Source organism: Eptatretus burgeri, chromosome 12 (genome assembly GCF_056783735.1).
Source record: "Eptatretus burgeri isolate ZD-2024b chromosome 12, Ebu_testis_v1, whole genome shotgun sequence".
Taxonomy (NCBI): Eukaryota; Metazoa; Chordata; class Myxini; order Myxiniformes; family Myxinidae; genus Eptatretus; species Eptatretus burgeri.
In genome coordinates this window covers 36705735-36724509 of record NC_140972.1, presented here as the reverse complement: position 1 = coordinate 36724509, position 18775 = coordinate 36705735, and the positions used below count along the sequence as shown (strand labels likewise).

General features: G+C 39.1%; 1 protein-coding gene across 6 annotated transcripts in view; it reads left to right on the top strand.

Moving 5' to 3' along the window:
• The window catches only part of LOC147015421 (voltage-dependent N-type calcium channel subunit alpha-1B-like), a 293408-nt gene that overhangs the window by 50254 nt on the left and 224379 nt on the right, over positions 1–18775 (top strand). For all 6 annotated transcript variants that reach the window (XM_085850152.1, XM_085850151.1, XM_085850153.1 and 3 more), the window contains 2 exons: positions 8254–8357; positions 17617–17732. In XM_085850152.1, coding sequence (XP_085706278.1) covers positions 8254–8357; positions 17617–17732 — 220 coding nt within the window. The remainder of the gene's footprint in view (positions 1–8253; positions 8358–17616; positions 17733–18775) is intronic.

Here is an 18775-nt window from a genome sequence, read left to right as displayed (position 1 = left end):
CTCACCATGCTCACTACTCACACCTGCTTGGCTAGCTGATTGTTTTTCTTTTTCGCCCAATTGATAAAAACTCACCTTGAAAGAGGTAGTTGACAGAACAGATTGGTAGGAGCTTGCTTGACTTGTTTTTAACTTGCCTGCATCGTTCACTCATCTTTTTTTTCATCTTCCATTCTAGTCACTGACTTGAGTCTTTGCTAATTCAGCAATTTCAACTTTGTTCCACTACGGAATGATAATCTGCTTGCTTCACAATTCTCACAGTGCACTTTGTTATGCTCATACGACTCCTTTAACTTCATCATGTCTATCAATGGGAAAACTCCTTTCACCAGCACCATAAAGTGATTATTATCTGTGGTATCAATATATAGGATAATTTGACACCAGTAACCCCCCCCCCACCACCCCACCCACCCTTTCCTACCTTCATGTTGTAACATAAACAATTTCCTGTAATTCTCAATTTAGGGTTGGCAGGTTAGTCTCAGAGGTATGCACACTCACCTTTGACCTGTCTAGCCTTTCTTTTAATCAAGACCCAGCTACAAACCGTCACCCTGGTGTTTCCCATCTGCTTGCATTAGTTGGTGGACGTCAATGATCCTACTGTTTCGTTGGCAAAGACTCAGCATGTTAACATCAGCACCCTAACAAAATCCCAAATTTCTGCTATCTTCAGTTGAATATCAGGCCTGGCCAGCAGGTTCATGAAAGACTTGGGCCAAAAACGTTCCCTGGCTAACCCTACAAGAAAGTGGGAATAGTTGAGGGCATTAATGAAGTAGTAGTAGTCGTATTCTAAATTGAATTGCATTAAATGCTGACACAAATGCAGACATAAATTTCAGAAACACTTTTTTGTGAGAGGCAGTCTAAACAATGCTCTTGTCTTCATCATTTAGAATTTAGATGAAAGAATGAGCAAATTTATATTTTCTTAATTCATGTATTCATGATCCAAACAATGATTTTACCACTGATATGTTTTAAATGTATAGTGGTCTCCTTCATGACCATTTACAATGACTTATAATGAGGTACAAAAATATTTGTGGGTGTTTCAATGCTGACATATCACACATGCTAACACCATATGTTAAGTATTAGTAACTCAACATCAACCCTCTCTCTGCCACTTATGGTGGTGAAGTTGTTCTGAAATATTAAAGTTTGTATACGTATTTTTAAGACACCCTGTATATCTAATAAAAGACCCAGAGGCCTGCCGGAAGCTTTGCCTCTGAAGACAAACCAAGTGGTGAAAAGTCATGTGAATTTGGAAACCACTGCATTTATTGAATGACTTTAACACAAGATTGTAATTTAAGCTCACACAAGCACTATACAGCAGCAGACGTGCTGCGGTGAAATGGATGTCGAGAATCCCCTGATTCACTCCCTTTTTGGTATTCGGACATGAACGTACGATTTGTTTCCAGATGACAGTTTCATTCACAAAGAAAGATTTATTAAGCTACAGGTGGGAAAGAAAAACAAACCGCACTTAATCTGGACAATTACGGATCAATGTTGAATCATATTCCTTATTGGTTGATGAGCAAAGACCATGCCAAATGATCATCATTCAACACCCTACAGCTTGAGTCTGCTTTGATATTTTGATAGAAGGGATCCTGGTGTTCCTATTTTAATCAAAGGCCACCAAAAAACGTGTGTGGATAGGGGTAACATAAGTGTGGATATCTTTGTACAGACTCGACCATTTTTCAATATTGTGATGTACATCAACGTATTCACATTACAAAGCTCTCTCAAAACTTGTAGTGTTAGGTTACTTATTGTAATATGATGTCACTAGAGGTCAAAATGTCACACACTGCTTAGTATTTCAAGTATTCAGCTGGCCTGCCTCCAAAATGAATATTCCTGGGTGAATATGTATGATCTAGGACTATATTAACTGTCATACATTGTTTATAGTACGAGTACACCCGTTCCCTACAGGAGCGACAGGAAGGGTCATATTATTCTCTCTGGGGTATATAGATTACAGTAAATCTAGGCTCGGGTCCATTAGTCTGTGGGGGATGCGATAAGCATATAATGCCTCAATAACGTTGGGTTTCCTCCTTTTCTCTTTAGTGTTAAATAGCAGTCGTGATTGTTTAAAAGTAATCATATGTGTTTGTGATTTATAATATTTTTTTTTTACTTCTGGTAGGGGTGCCCCACGAAATGCCACGATAAGCTATTTATCCACGTTCACATGGTGTTCGTCCAAGCAGGAAAAACCCCTTTGGGAGCAGGATATTATTAGTACCGTATTAATAATGCTTTGTAATAACATTGATTTTTTGCGAATTTCATTAGTGTTACCTTTGTTATGAGAAGCGGCCTTGGAAATACACCACAATTAGCTATTGATGCACCTTAACATGGATTTTGCCTAAGGTGGAAACCCCCTCGGGGGGGGGGGGGGGGGTAGAATGAATGAAGTTGTTAAAACTTCCATCATGTGACCCTTAGTCCTCCTGTCAAGTTTGGTTGAGATTGGATAAGTAATGACCGAATGTAATATGGTCAGACAGGCAGACACCAGATTGCGTATTTTAGTATGTGATTGCGTAAGCATAAGACAATATCCACAATCCATGTTTATATCAATTGACGATCCTTTAGGAATGGATGTAACTTAAAATGAATTATAAGTATCTTATATATATATATATATATATATATATATATATATATATATATATATATATATATATATATATATATATATATATATATATATATATATATATATATATATATATACTTAATGCAGTAATGTGAAATGAATGCCTGGTGGTGGCTTTACGGTCAAAGTGGCTGGCTTAAGATCTTAAGGTCTTGAGTCCAAGCCCTTGTTGTGCCATAAATATGACCATGTGGGTTGGCTCAGCCTGTCATCCTTCTGAGGTCGGCAAAATTAGTACCAGCTCTGGGAAAAATGAGCCATTTGAGTATCTTGTGTCGGAGTGGCGACCCATCTAGGATTGTGCCTTCTCGCAAATGAAAATTCCTCGACAGTCCGATGCACCTAACTGGACAAAAGGAATGGTTTAGTTAATGTGAAATGACAATATCAGTGGCAGTTTTTAATTGCTGTTTAAATCATCAGTAGAATCGTCAATCAATGTTCCTGAGTTCTGACAATTTTTGGCAGCCATGGAAACACAAGCCTCAGTGCATGGCATACTCTTTCTTCTACAGGTACAGCCTGCTCGGCTACTCAAGAACTGCTGACAGTGGCCGCCACCCAGTTCTACAAGCCCCTGTGGTGTTGGCTCTTTAGTCATGAGTTATAAGATACTAATATACGATTTACCAGCCACACTCAGCACCTGGTGGAAGATTCTGCATCGGCTCCAGTGTTTTCCATACATAGGCCTGATAGTTTGCTCATTTCATGTGTTGCTGTAGGCTGTCTGAAGTTGGGAGACCATTTTTTTTTTGTCCCTTTTGACAGAACAGCCAATACTTCACAGTTCACATTGTCTATTTTACTTCCAGCCTCCTAGCCATTGTGTGGAGTGTGCATATGATATTCTCACTTGCTTATGCAGTACTACGACTCAGTGATTGTTCCAGATTGGCCTGGTATTCTTGATTGCCAAACAATACATTGATGGCTTTCTTTTTGTCAATTATTGATCACGAGCTGTTGAAGTCACAACATGTCAGTGTATGGCATCCTGGCAAGGCCTAGCACAGCTGTGGTCCTCGTGTGGACCTGTTGGCGAGCCATCTATCATTAGTCAGTAGCTCATATTGGTGTGGCTGGGATCTGCCGAATGAACTACGGCATTGAAGCCACTCCAGCCTGGTACTTTATGCTTGTCTGTAGGGAAGAGGTCACCTCAAATAGCTTTACTGATCTCATCCTGATCAATGCCAAGGCAGGTGAGGTCAATCTGTCAGGAATCAGAATGCAGATTCCCAGTGTAGCTATACCAGTTCCATGAAGTGCTCTGCCAAACTGACCTCGATGGTAGAGAACCATGATAATAGCATGGGTTGTCCTCTTTCTTTCAAGAGTCTCTTATTTTTTGTCATTAATATCTGCTACTACTTGGATTAGGATAACTTGTAAGATGTTGAATGGTGCAACTACCCCAAGCAGGTCAGATTTTAAAAGTATCTCTTTTGCAAGGCATCTTTCATCTGAGGAGTTGCTACATTCTGGTGATGACAGCTCATCTTCAGCTTCCTTCTCTGGTTTGGTGATAATACAATGTAGCAACCAGAAAAGACAATGTGGTATCAGAGCTTTTGATTTTGTCAGAGTTAAATCATTGATATTAGATGACTGAACTGATATGCCTTGACAATCTTGATCAGATTGGCTGTGCGGTACAGCGGCCTTACTGTCAGTCATCTGCAGCAATTGGGAGTTGTTTGCTAGTTTCAGGAACTTCTCTGGCAACAGAACTTTTATCTTGGTCGGCAGAGTTAGTTATGAAGAGATATTGAGCTTGAGAACAAGAGGTCTGATATTGTATGGTCACACAGCTGATGGTAAACGATGTCATCTCCAAAGTGCTTTTCCAGTCGCAGTTTTAGCCTTTGGCTCGTGCAGCTTTCTGCTGCCACTCTCGTTGCTTCCAATACCATTTTGTATCTGCTCAGTAACATTGACATGTCAAATTCTTTTCCATCATTCAGGTCAGTTGTTATCTATTCAGCTAATTCTCTGAAGGCTGTATCATACAAGGTTTCTTTTTCACCTTCATGAAATCCAGTGGACTTCAGATTGGCCTTGCTGATATACAAGACATAGCAGACTCTGGGATACCTGGTTTCAGCTGCTATCAAGTCATTGTTGACAGTAGCAATTTTCATCAGAATGTTATCACCTTTTGCTTTTGCTGCCTGTTTAATTGTGTTACTTGCCTGGAAATAACTAGCCATAACCATCTCATTAGCCTTCTTGCATGTTTGATTCTCACAAAATAAGCACTTGGTCCAGTCAGTGGGTTTTCATTGAGATTTTGGCACCCTGGATGGCTCTGGCAGATTTTATTAGTGCTAATATTTGATGGTGTTCGTGACGATGCTGCTTTCTGGCTGTGCACATAAAGCAGGCTTTCTCTGCTTGTCCAACGTTCGTAACACTTGGAATTCAATGTATGTCAATACTTTACGGGCTGCCCAGATCTGTTCATATACTTCAGAGTTCCAGGGCAGCAACAAGCTTTTGTATGGAGGTCTCCCTTACATGTCTCAGAGTTTCATTTGAGTCCACCCTGCAGATTATGCATTTCTCAAAGTTTGTGACCTTCTTTCTCTTGATGGGTAGCAGATTCATAAACATCTCTTAACTGTCTTGGGTGACCATTGTATCAGATCTGGAATAACATCAAATTCACCAATCATAAAGCAAACCTAAGTTGCATAGCATGTATAATAATTGTATACCAGTGATCCATCTTGTATTTAAAAGGGGTATGGCAAGCAATTCAAAACCAGGGCACATTTAGAAGGTGGGAAGCATTCTGGATACACTTTTTCCCAATTAAGCTAAAAATGTCAATAACTTAGCTCTATATTTTCCTTTTGACAAAATTCATTGAATTGGCACATCTTGACACACAATTTGACTATGCATGTACATATTGTAATAAGAAACAAATATGCATTATTACTGAAGGAGAATAATTTGAAACAGAAATATTGTCTACCATCCTGAGAAATATAAACAACATTAAAAATTGTTATAGTACCATGTATACACTTAAGAGCGGGCTAAGTGAAATAGTCAGAACACATGACATTTGGTGACCTCTTGACCTCCATTCTTGGCAGAATGCAGCAAGTGAATCAACACTGTACATATTTTCTGATAGAGAATTGTAATATGATTCAGTTGATGCCTCATTATTGAAAATTGGTTGAGTTTGTACAAAGATATTGACATTTATGTCACCTACCCATTATTTTTTTGAAGGCCGTCAAAGTCGCAACCATTGTGTACATTGTAGCCAGTCGCATCAAAGCTATACCACAATTTGAAACCACATATTATCTGGAATTGTTTCAGAAAATCCCTTCTGCAAAAATATAATAGCAGACGAAAGCTGTAAAGCGGTGTTGAACAAATTTATTTATTTTGGCCCGTATGAGAAATACCTCCTGGAATATATTGATACTGCAAAGGAAGAAAGATAAGAATGAACCAAGCCAGTTGGTGATTTCACAGGGCAGCAGAAATTGAGAGTTTGGTGAAAACAGCAGTTAATGTAACTCATAGCAACTGTACTGTATGAAATATCAAGTTATGCCAGCTCCAATTGTCCCTTGTCTTTTCAAGGACTAATTCAAACGGCTCATCCAAACTCTCCCTGCCTCATTCAAGGCCAATCACCAACTGTTTCATTGCGTCTCAAAGATGAGAATGCATTCGGATTCCAACCACCTCCATCTCATTCAGAGAGCTAGCTGTCTGAAAACTCCACAAAAACTGGCGTAGAAAACCCCATGGGTCATGACGTCAGCCCTCACAATTGGCTCCTGGCAAAACCTTATCTGCCTTGATTGAATGAGGGGGAATCGGGTAAGAGATATTAAAGCCATTGGCAAATTTCAGACATGGGTTTGAATTTGTGACCTCTGACTCATGAACAGACCACGTCATCCCCCTTTATAGGCCACACCACAGCGTTCAAAAAAAATCTAATCATGATGCGACTTGAAGTTTGATGACGTCACAGGGTTTGCATCAAACGTGATGCACTCGTGAACGACTTCAAAGCAGAAGAAGAATATAAACAGAAATTAATAATTGGAGAAATGATGGACATATAAAAGGGGAATTACAAAGGGATGAGAGACGAGGAGCTAACGAGATACCCGCTCTCTGGAACGCCAATGGGAATAGACACGGCAGTTATTCTCAACACATTAAATATATATAACTGACTAAACTAAATAGTTGTCCTACCCCGGTACATTTTTGTTACAATATACTGGAGCCGCAATTCAGCCCAAATATTCTCCTTTTTTCTTAAATAAAGTATAAATTTCACAGAATTCACCTCGCTTTGTCCCACCACACTTGCGGAATTGAATTGGAATGAATCAGAAATTTCTCCAAACTAGTTTTCTTATCAAATATGAAACATGTTGGCATAGTACTGTCTTCTATGAAAACATACTTCATCGATTAATTGCTCAAAACCTCAGCCATGAAGCATGTATTTAACATGTAAATTTATTTATTGCAATTAACATGTAAATGTGCTGAGAAAAAATAAAATATAATATGGATAATATAAACAGTAAAGAATAATAATTGATTCACACTACTTGTATAACCCAAGTAAAGGTCTTAACCGAACCTACATAATGTTTATAGTTTATTATTGAAGATTATTGTGCAAGTACTATTGTATACAAGTGAAAAAGAGATTGAAAATAAAAATGAGACAAAATCAGAAACAGATCGGCTGAAGTTCAATTAAATATCAGAATGCTTGAATAAAGACGTATATACACACATATATATATATATATATATATATATATATATATATATATATATATATATATATATATATATATATATATATATATATATATATATAAAACGTGCTATTATTGATCACAATCAATTTCACTTATCCTGTAAAAACATCCTCCTCACTTTAAGTGGCAATGACAGAAGTTTGGCAAAGTGAGCAGAATTTAATGGCCTAGCCTTGCAAAAATCATTGAAGGATCGCTATTTTCTCAAACACACACAATGCAGATGGGGCATCTGGTTTAATGTATTGTGAAATAGACAACATCTTTAACAGCACAGCTGGCTCAGTCATCGAGAATATTCAGGTATGAACAGCAAACAATCTAGCTCATGCCAGGTGCATTGATGAGCTAATTTCTGTGTTCATCTGAAATTAGTAACAAGGAAGATTACTCAATCATTAATTATGCATTGTAATTACAACAATGCTTGAGTTTACTGATACAGTACTATCATTATGAAAATTTATAATAGAGCATTATCTTCTTGTTGCTTTTAAAAATATATTGGATTCAAGGATGCTTTGTTTTTTGTATCATGTTTGCCATTATATATCATAACCTTTCAACCATGAGCTTTCTTTTTAAAATTCTGAATCTCTGATAAATCTCTCAAAAAGACTGAAGAGCCAACAGGTTTTTGCATAACTAATTGTTGTGTTTTAATGCAAGTGTTCTTTTGATGTCTTAATTTTATCTTGAGTTAACTTTTCCCCTCACTAGGCAGATGATGCTTTGGGAAGTATGTGGAACTGGTTTTTCTTTGTTCCACTCATCATCTTCGGATCCTTCTTCATGCTAAATCTCGTCCTGGGAGTCCTGTCTGGGTAATTGGCACTCATCTATTGCTCCAATGCATTCCTCATTCTTATCTCTCACCTTTGTTTTTTTTCTCCTTTTTGTAATTATTTTTGTATAATTGCATTTATACAACAATAATTGGAATCAAGAAAGTGGAATTTGACCATTCATATTTGCAATATATCCCACTTCAACATGTTTGTTCTAGCACAGAGCAAATCCCATAAAGAGTTGTGGCTGCTTTAGCTATTGTCAATTGTATTATTTGGTGTTTCTAAAATGCTTGTTGCTGCTAGATCTTTTAGGCTATTGCACTGTTTCAGTCTCTCCTGGCTGAAAACCAGAGACATGTGTTGCCAGTGAACGAGTGGAAGCCAGATAATAGTGTAATTAATTTTAAAATATCCACTTTCTCCACTCACTATATGTATAGCAGACACTCCTCGTTTGCATAGGTTACGTTTTTGAAAAACTGCGTTGGGCAAAACCGCGATGCGCAAAGTTAAGTCCTTATGGGGAAAGTACGGTTAGGGAAACCAACTCTAGAATTTATCGACTTTTTTGCCTAAACTTGAAAAATGAAAAACTTAAAATTATATTTACTTTTCATAATGATGATGATGGAGGGCGTTTGAGGTTATTGAGATGACATCGACATCCCTGGCTTTGGGTCATCATGCTCATCAGACTTTGTAAAGAAGGAGGTGATCTTTGTCTGCTTTGCCTTGTTCTGCATGTCCTTATAGACCTCTGTATAAGGTGCCATGACAGCAACCATCTCGTGCTTGAATTTCAAGCACTTCTCCATGAAGACTAGCGAAAACCTCAAGATATGTGCTTCCTTCTGCTTCGTTCCAAGTGTTCTTTTTCACACTCCTCAACTTTATCTTGTTTCCTCCTCCTCCTCACTTCAAAACAAACAAACAAAATAATGTTTTCGCTCAAAAAAATCACGAACTCAGTCTGCCTTATTTCTTTCTTTGGTTCATTCTTTATTTCTTCCTTTTTCATGACCAACCAATTGAACCAACTTTTCTCGTGATTGAATTAATTTGCTTTTCACTTTTAAAGCTTTTTATAACATTTTATAATGTTTCATTTCCCTTATTTCACTAAAACCCCACTTCTTCTTCTTCTTCTTCTTCTTCTTCTTCTTCTTCTTCTTCTTCTTCTACTTCTACTTCTACTTCTACTTCTACTTCTACTTCTACTTCTACTTCTACTTCTACTTCTACTTCTACTTCTACTTCTACTTCTACTTCTACTTCTACTTCTACTTCTACTTCTACTTCTACTTCTACTTCTACTTCTACTTCTACTTCTTCTGTTCTACTTCTACTTCTTCTGTTCTACTTCTACTTCTTCTGTTCTACTTCTACTTCTTCTGTTCTACTTCTACTTCTTCTGTTCTACTTCTACTTCTTCTGTTCTACTTCTACTTCTTCTGTTCTATTTCTACTTCTTCTGTTCTACTTCTACTTCTTCTGTTCTATTTCTTCTGTTCTACTTCTACTTCTTCTGTTCTACTTCTACTTCTTCTGTTCTACTTCTACTTCTTCTGTTCTACTTCTACTTCTTCTGTTCTACTTCTACTTCTTCGGTTCTACTTCTTCTGGTTCTACTTCTTCTGGTTCTACTTCTTCTTGTTCTACTTATTCTTGTTCTACTTATTCTTGTTCTACTTATTCTTGTTCTACTTATTCTTGTTCTACTTCTTCTTGTTCTACTTCTTCTGTTCTACTTCTTCTGTTCTACTTCTTCGGTTCTACTTCTTCTGTTCTTGTTCTTGTTGTTCTACTTCTTTTGTTCTTCTTGTTCTTGTTGTTCTTATTCTTCTTGTTCTTCTTATGCTTGTTCTTCTTGTTCTTGTTCTTCTTGTTCTTGTTCTTCTTTTTCTTCTTGTTCTTCTTATGCTTGTTCTTCTTCTTGTTCTTCTTCTTGTTCTTGTTCTTGTTCTTGTTCTTATTCTTGTTCTTCTTTTTCCTCCACATCTTATTCTTCATAACTATTTACTGTCACAAACACCCCACTATGTAATTAAAAGACTCGCGAAAACTAAATCATGCAATATCACATGATGATACGTGATAACAGTCTGTGCGGCACAATATCAAAAGAGCAACTGAGTGCGCGATGGAGGAGAGTGTGTGGCTGTGAGGTGAGACGGAGATGCGGGGTCGTGTATTCCTCTGCGCCAGACCCCAATAGAGTTAGGGGCCCATGCCGCAGATCGGTACATTTTACCACGATAATTCAATCACTATTAAGCAAAACCGTAATGCGGAAACCTGCATTCGGGGCAGGCTTGCTGTACAACTATCAGCACTCAACCATCAATCAACATATAACCAGAAATACTAGCAAACATTTCTCCAAATATAATCAAAGTTTTGGTGGTGTTTTCAAGGTCCTCTTTGATTAATACTTCACCCCCAATCCCCTCGCTCATCCCAAATGGCCATACCTCAGACTCTGCTCTAGATGATGCAGAATGAGCCAACTCGGTGCTTGCGTTAAAAAAAACCTTACTACCTCATACAAATTACATTATTGACTGTACCTTTCACACCGAGAAGGTAGAGAAATTTCTGTCCATCCTCAACCCTTCATCGGGGACAGACATAGGTGGCATAATTGTCCATGCTATCAGATCATGATCTTCTGCTCGTAATTTTCTTCAGCCTGTCCTCTTTTTGCTACCTCATGTTTGCTTGTAGGTCAGCAAACATAATTCCCATTCACAATAATTATGGGGTGCAAAACGAGATCCTCTCAACTACATGCCAGAAAACTCACATCCAATTATAAGAGTAATGGAACCCATCATCACGTCTGATATCAAGTTCATCCACTTTTCATACAGCCTGATTGCTGACCATTAGTTTGGATTTTATTCTGGCCACTCAAATATGTACATGTTGCTGCAACTCTTTCAGCAATAGTTGGAGACCCTAAATGTTAAACAAGAAGTCAGGACTATCTCCCTTGCTCTACCTCCAGTATTTGACACAGTCTGTTATCCTACCATGTTCACAAGGTTGCTGCATGTGGCATACAAGCCATCTTCATATCTGGCTTTCTCCATTGGCTCAGTAAATGTTTTGCCATCACTGGAATTCTTTCCTGTCCCAGTCGAGGCTGGAGTGCTTCAAAGCAGCTTATTGGGCCCATTCTTGTTCCTAATATACATAAACCAGACTTGGTGGCATCATGGTTAGAGTGTCTGCCCAGCTAAGTCTGTGAGATTGGCGGTTTGAACCTAACCCCGGCCAAGTCATATCAAAGACTTTAAAAATGATATGTGCTGCTTCCTTGCTTGACATTCAGAATTTACAAAGGATAGAGCATGGACAAACAACCATAGATTGGTAACCCTTGTGGAGGCTTGATGGGTGTAATGGCCTCCTCCAGAATTGAAGTTTCTGTTCAGGGAACTCTTCATATTATTTTAAACGACCTCTCTGATTCTCTGAAAAACTATCTTTCTTTATACAAATGACTCCACATTACGTATTATCGTACCTCATTCCATTGACATGTAGACGGCAGCTTTGTTGCTCTGCTGATATGGAGTTGGTTAGATTTTGACCTCTCAATCCTGGAAAATCTCACTCTTTCACCCTGCTTCTCCAGGAGCATTGTCAAACAAACCCAGTAATATAGTGCTTTATCCAATTGGCTCCTTACTCTTCCATGAGACTTGATTTTGGATAAAATATTACAACCCCAAGAGCATTTGTTAAAAAATAAGCCTCATGGAAAAAATGTTGCAAGACTATAATGTGACTATATTTTAAAACATTTTCTGTACCCTTGGAATATAACATAATGTATCAAATCCAGTATGAACCACCTTCTCAATGCCATTTGGGAATACCCTAGCTCCAAACCCTTATATCCATTTTTTATACACCATCACTTCCAGCATGCTTGTGTATCTTAATATTATTGTTACATCAACAATTATTTAGGTTTTATTCTGTGGCCATTTTCATTAAGTATTTTGTTTGCGGTGCATTACATAAATGTACTACTGTTTTTTATGCCTCCGGTGATGAAGTCGTATGTCCATGCAAATTTTCTCTGTTTTCTCTGCAACCGCTTATCCGATTGACACAAAATTTTCAACATTGCTGCGATTACTCATGCAGAATTTTTAGTGATAATTACGACATAGGTCACGTGGGGTGGCAGCCATGTTGGGAAAACGGAAAAAATTTGGACCTCTTTATTTCCTAAACCGCACCATGGAAAAAATTGAAACTTGGCACCTGGCAACTACTCTGCATGGGAAATAAGGGTGATTTGATGATGACATCATCAGTGAACTGGTATCCCGGTCAAAATTCGACACAAAGAATGCTGCATTCGATCAGTATGAGAATTTGTGAGGTTCATCTAGGGTTAGATTGGTCGATAGAATTTTTTTTTTTTATGATGTCATCTGTCATGTGGTTTAGCAGCCATATTGTTTTTTTGTTTAAAAAAAAAAAAGGAATTAAAATCCTCTTCTCTGGAACTGCTTCAGAGATCAAAATGAAAATGTACACAAATGATCGACCAGCCATGGTGAATAAAGTTTGATAACTATGACATCATAGGTCATATGGTCTGGCAGCCATATTGGATTTACCCTAAAACCTTCAAAATATTTTTCTCCAGAACGGGTGGACGGATTGAGGGGAAACTCCACAGACCTATTCCCCATGCCTTGTGGATAATAGGGTGATGAAATATAATTGATGTCACGTTGTTCAGCAGCCATATTAAATTGAAGAAAATATTAAATAATGTCTCTGGAACCACTTATCCGATCGAAGCGAAATTTACCAATTATCATCTAACGCCATTGCTGCTTACATTTTGGAAATAATGATGTCATAGCTCACGTGGCGTGGCAGCCATATTGGACAGAAAAACAAACCTTATCCGATCAAAACCAAACTTCACACATGTGATCCTCTACCAAATCATGGGTAGAGTCCAATTTTTCAATGCCCTCAGTCACATGGTTTGACAGCCAGGTTAGTTTCAATACCGGAAATTAAAAAACCTTTTTCTCCAAAATCGCTTCACAGATCAATGTAAAGCATGTTGCATTACATGGAGCAAGGATAGTGGATCACAACTGCAAAGATTCGCATCGATCGTGACAGCAGTTTCCAAAATATATATATTTTATTTTTTCCTTGAAACCAATGTGGCTGCTACATCAGTAGTGTATAATCACTGCAATGTCTCGCATCAAAAGGCTAAGCGGTTTCAGAGAAATTAAAATAAATATATATATATATATATATATATATATATATATATATATATATATATATATATATATATATATATATATATATATATATATATGATCGACTCGGCATGGGGAATATTGGTTGAAAATTTCAACATCATCAGTCACATGGTCTCACAGCCATGTTGGACAAAAAAACCTTATCCAATCAATGTGAAACTCCAAAGATGCAATCAGCCACCCATTCTGAATTTGTTTGGATAAAGAATACGTCATGGGACAGGTGTCCGATCGAAGCGGGGTTGTATCGAAGCAGGGTAGCATGGTTTTTTTTTCTTCACCATAGAAATTTCACGAAATTTTCATCGTAGAAGTGACTGCTCATGTAGAATGCTTTTGTGATAATTATGGCATCATAGGTCACGTGGGGTTGCAGCCATGTTGGAAAAAAGGAAAAACTTTGAACCTAATGTATCTCCGAAACTGCTCCATGCTAAAAATTGAAACTTGGTACATGTGAAGTACACCCCATAGGAAATAAGTGATTTAAAAAAAATTTATGATCATAATTGCATATGTCAAATGCTTTATCTGATCAGTATGAAAATTTTTGAGCGTCATTTAGGGCTACGTTGTAATTGGCAAAAAGATATTAATATTTTTTAATTTCCTCTCTCTCTCTCTCTCTCTCTCTCTCTCTCTCTCTCTCTCTCTCTCTCTCTCTCTCTCTCTCTCTCTCTCTCTCTCCTCTCTCTCCTCTCTCTCCTCTCTCTCCTCTCTCTCCTCTCTCTCCTCTCTCTCCTCTCTCTCCTCTCTCTCCTCTCTCTCCTCTCTCTCCTCTCTCTCTCTCTCTCTCCTCTCTCTCCTCTCTCTCCTCTCTCTCCTCTCTCTCCTCTCTCTCTCTCTCTCTCCTCTCTCTCCTCTCTCTCCTCTCTCTCCTCTCTCTCCTCTCTCTCCTCTCTCTCCTCTCTCTCCTCTCTCTCCTCTCTCTCCTCTCTCTCCTCTCTCTCCTCTCTCTCCTCTCTCTCCTCTCTCTCCTCTCTCTCCTCTCTCTCCTCTCTCTCCTCTCTCTCCTCTCTCTCCTCTCTCTCCTCTCTCTCCTCTCTCTCCTCTCTCTCCTCTCTCTCCTCTCTCTCCTCTCTCTCCTCTCTCTCTCCTCTCTCTCCTCTCTCTCCCTCTCTCTCCTCTCTCTCTCTCTCTCTCCTCTCTCTCCTCTCTCTCCTCTCTCTCCTCTCTCTCCTCTCTCTCTCTCTCTCTCTCTCTCTCTCTCTCTCTCTCCTCTCTCTCTCTCTCTCTCTCCTCTCTCTCCTCTCTCTCCTCTCTCTCCTCTCTCTCCCTCTCTCTCCTCTCTCTCCTCTCTCTCCTCTCTCTCCTCTCTCTCCTCTCTCTCCTCTCTCTCCTCTCTCTCCTCTCTTTTCTCTCTCTTCTCTCTCTTCTCTCTCTTCTCTCTCTTCTCTCTCTTCTCTCTCTCTCTCTCTCTCACACACACACCCTCCTCGCACTCCTCCCTCCCGCAGTGTATAGCAATGTTTTTTTTTTTTAACTCTTAAAAAAAATTAAACAAAACAAATGAGTAAAATCCCCATGACCAGTTGAAAACAGACTTTAAAATGGGGTTAATTTGGGATTTTGTTCTTCCCGCACTGAAGCCAGAATACTAATGGCATTTCCCTGCTGGACTGCCAAGCTCAGTCACTGCTTGAACCAGACCATTTTCCTTATATCACCAGTGGATGCAATGAGCCTTCTTCCGATATCACCCATAATGTTGGACGTAGATCGGCCATACACTTCGGTTGTTTTGATGTTGATTGGTTCGAATAAATAAGTTTGGCTGAGGCCGGCGTATTTATTTCGTTTCAGAACTTTTGCATTAGTGGCAGCCACTTCAGCCATTAAGGCTGTATTGTAAACATGTGATTTGGTGAAAGTCTCGACACATCCCAGGTTCGGCTTTTCCCATTATTGTATGGGACAATAGTCAAGCCATCCGGTGGGTGTTTTCATCAAGGTCTACACCAAGGAATTCCAGGACAGATGGTCTCCCTGCCCCATAAAAGGCAGGTTTGACCACATCGTTTAAGGCCGAATGTCTAAAAGATCGACCGGCACTGAAACGACACGACAGACCATGGTGTCCAAGTGTATCCATCATACTTCCGCATCAAGATTTATGTTTCTCACAGACTGATGCTCCAACTCGTAGTGCAACCACAACCTGTAAAGACTTGGGGTCAAGTTGTGTTCCCAAAGAGGGAACAGGGACTGCATGAAGCCACATCCAACTTTTCTTTGTGGCTGTGGCCAAAAGACGGGCTCCGGTGACCTGATCTGCACTGTTCAACAGGCTGACAAAAGAAACTCTTTCCGCCTCAACCTCCCATGCTTTTTGGCGAAGCCGGGACAGGCCTTCGGGTTCGCAAACACCGATATGGGCTGAACTCCATGATAGCACTGCCGCTGTCAACTCCCCCATTTGTTCTAAACTGCTTATGCGGGACAGAGTGGCGTCAACTAAGGGGCGGACTGCCAGCAATGAGGAGATGAAGCCAAGGAGAGCGATATCAATAGCCCTCCTGAAACTCAGACCTCCCTGCTTCACTGGGAGCATAGTTTGCATCCAAGCAAAATCATGGAAAGCAACATTTGATGAGTTGAAAGCAGCAAAAAATTGATGATTTCATTGGTCACGTGGTTCGGAAGCCATATGTTTGTTTGTTTTTAACATAAAATCCTTCAAAAATCTTCTTCTCCGAAATGACCGAACAGATCGAGGCGAAACTTCACAGGCATGATCGCCTATCCATAAGAAACAAAAAGTTCTCCACCTATGATGTCATAAAATCTTCTCCAGAACAGCTTGACAGATTGAGGGGAAATTTCACTTACATGTTCCCCAAACCCTGGGGATACCAGGGTGTCACAAATAATTAAGAGGTCACATGGTCTGGCAACCATATTGGTTTGAACGAAAATCTTAAAAAAAAAAAATTTTTCTCTTGAACCGCTGCATCAATCAATGTGAAATGTCACAGTTAAGATCTCGTAAAGATGTGGAATATATGTTTTAAATTTCAACCTGATCGGATGCATGGTCTGGAAGCAAGAATTATTTAATATTTTGAATCTGGGTTCAGGGATTTAAATCAAACTTGGTACAAGTATGTATAATGATGTAATTAATGATGTTGGCGGAGGCATATCTCATGACATCACGATGTTGAAGAATGCCGTTCTAGTTTTCTTTATATTTTCTGCTTACATCCATCAAAATAAATAAATATTTAGCATGACAATCGAATGCACATTTGCCAAATGCAGTGATGCTGGATATGAGCTGGATGTAGGCTTGTCATGCTTATTAAATCGACACATGCTCAAACCATCAGGAATACACTGAGGAGATACACAAACATGAGCAGCAATACTGTGCAGGCTTGAGCAGTCAGACATCAGTCACATTCTTTTCATGTTTTTTACATGCTCTCAGGCTTATGGAGGAGCTGCGACACAAATCACACATACATGAGACAACGGATTTGACTTTCACACAAACACAGCGGCTGATATTGGGGTAAAGTGATGTCACTTTCCAGAGTGCACTCTGGGTACCAGCGACGTCATCTTTATGACATTGCTTTTCTCTCCCCATTCAGTGGGACAATCAAGGAGGAATTTCCTCCTTCATATGGATGACAGCCGATGGGGTTTTTTTTCATATGCTCTATCCTATAATAGCTGAGCATCAAGCAAGGAAACAGCATGTATCATTTTATAGTGTTTGGTATAACTTGGCCAGGGTTTGAACAACCAACCTCCTAGACTCTGAGCAGATGCTTTCACCATTATGAGTCAATTTATGACTTTTGGCTGTTTCTGATTTTAATGATTAATAAGGTGACTATGCATTAATTCCAGTTGACAATGAGTATTTTGATTTCTAACAACAATTTAATAAAAATGAGTGTCTGATTATGACTGATATAATTGGAGATTGAGTCATTGAGAAAAGGTCTATTTATTTTTTATTGATGCAGCGAGTTTGCCAAGGAGAGAGAGCGAGTGGAGAAGCGCACAGAGTTTTTAAAGTTACGAAGACAGCAGCAGGTGGAGAGAGAGGTCAGCGCCTACCTGGAGTGGCTTTGCCGGGCAGGTACACATGCACACTGCGTACAGTTTAAAATAATGTGCAATTCCCCCAACTCAAAGATTTTGCCACCCTCTCTCACTGCCACCCCTCTGGGCATCATTGATCTATATCTGCTAAACATCGTTTATGTATACATCTCAAAAAGGAATATTTTCAGTACATGAATAGCTCTGTAATACGGCACCTGCTTTGTTTAACTCACTACTCAAGATGAAGCACTATGAAATCGATAATAATTGTTTTTTTGTTGCCATCTCACTACTTCCTTCATCACATTGTTGTCACCATAGCTTTGTAAAACAATACACCATGTGCTTATTTTTCCATTATATGTACAGTATATCACTATTTCAGACAGTTTCTTGTCCATTTCTTTCCCTCTGGGAGGGTAAGTGGGTGGGGTCATGTTTTTATCATTATTTTCAATTATTATTGCCATTATTATTGTTAATATTATGCTATTATCATGATTGGTGTTGTTACTATTTGTGTTATTGGAAGCGGCCTTCGAAAAATGCCACGATAACAAGGAACGACGCTCAAAATGCTATCTATACACCTTAATGTGGCATTTTTCCAAGGTGGAAAAAGGCAATAAAACTTGGGAATTCCTCTGGATTTTTTTTTGTAGTTGAGTCGAAAGCAACATAGACTAATTGAGTGTGAAAACAAGGTGAAGGCCTCCTACTCATGATACAATTAAGGCCTCTGAAGCATCACTCGTAATACCCTCTCCCTCCACCACCAGGAGTGGTGCTACACAGTACACATTTACGTGGAGAATTTGCATCAGCCCTACCTTTGGAACCTCCGGGCAAAAGGGAGGGGGGGTCAGAGGGGGGTGGAGAGGTAAAACCAAGTACCTACAACCTTTGTCTTATGACTCTATGACTCTTAGCTCCTTGGCAAGTTTGGTTAAGAGTGGACAAGTAACCACCGAATGCATCGGCCACAAGCGTGCAAATACACAGACACCAAATTACATATTTTAATATGATAATAGGTGGGTGGTTCAAATTGAACCAGGGATTTTTGTCTATTAAAGT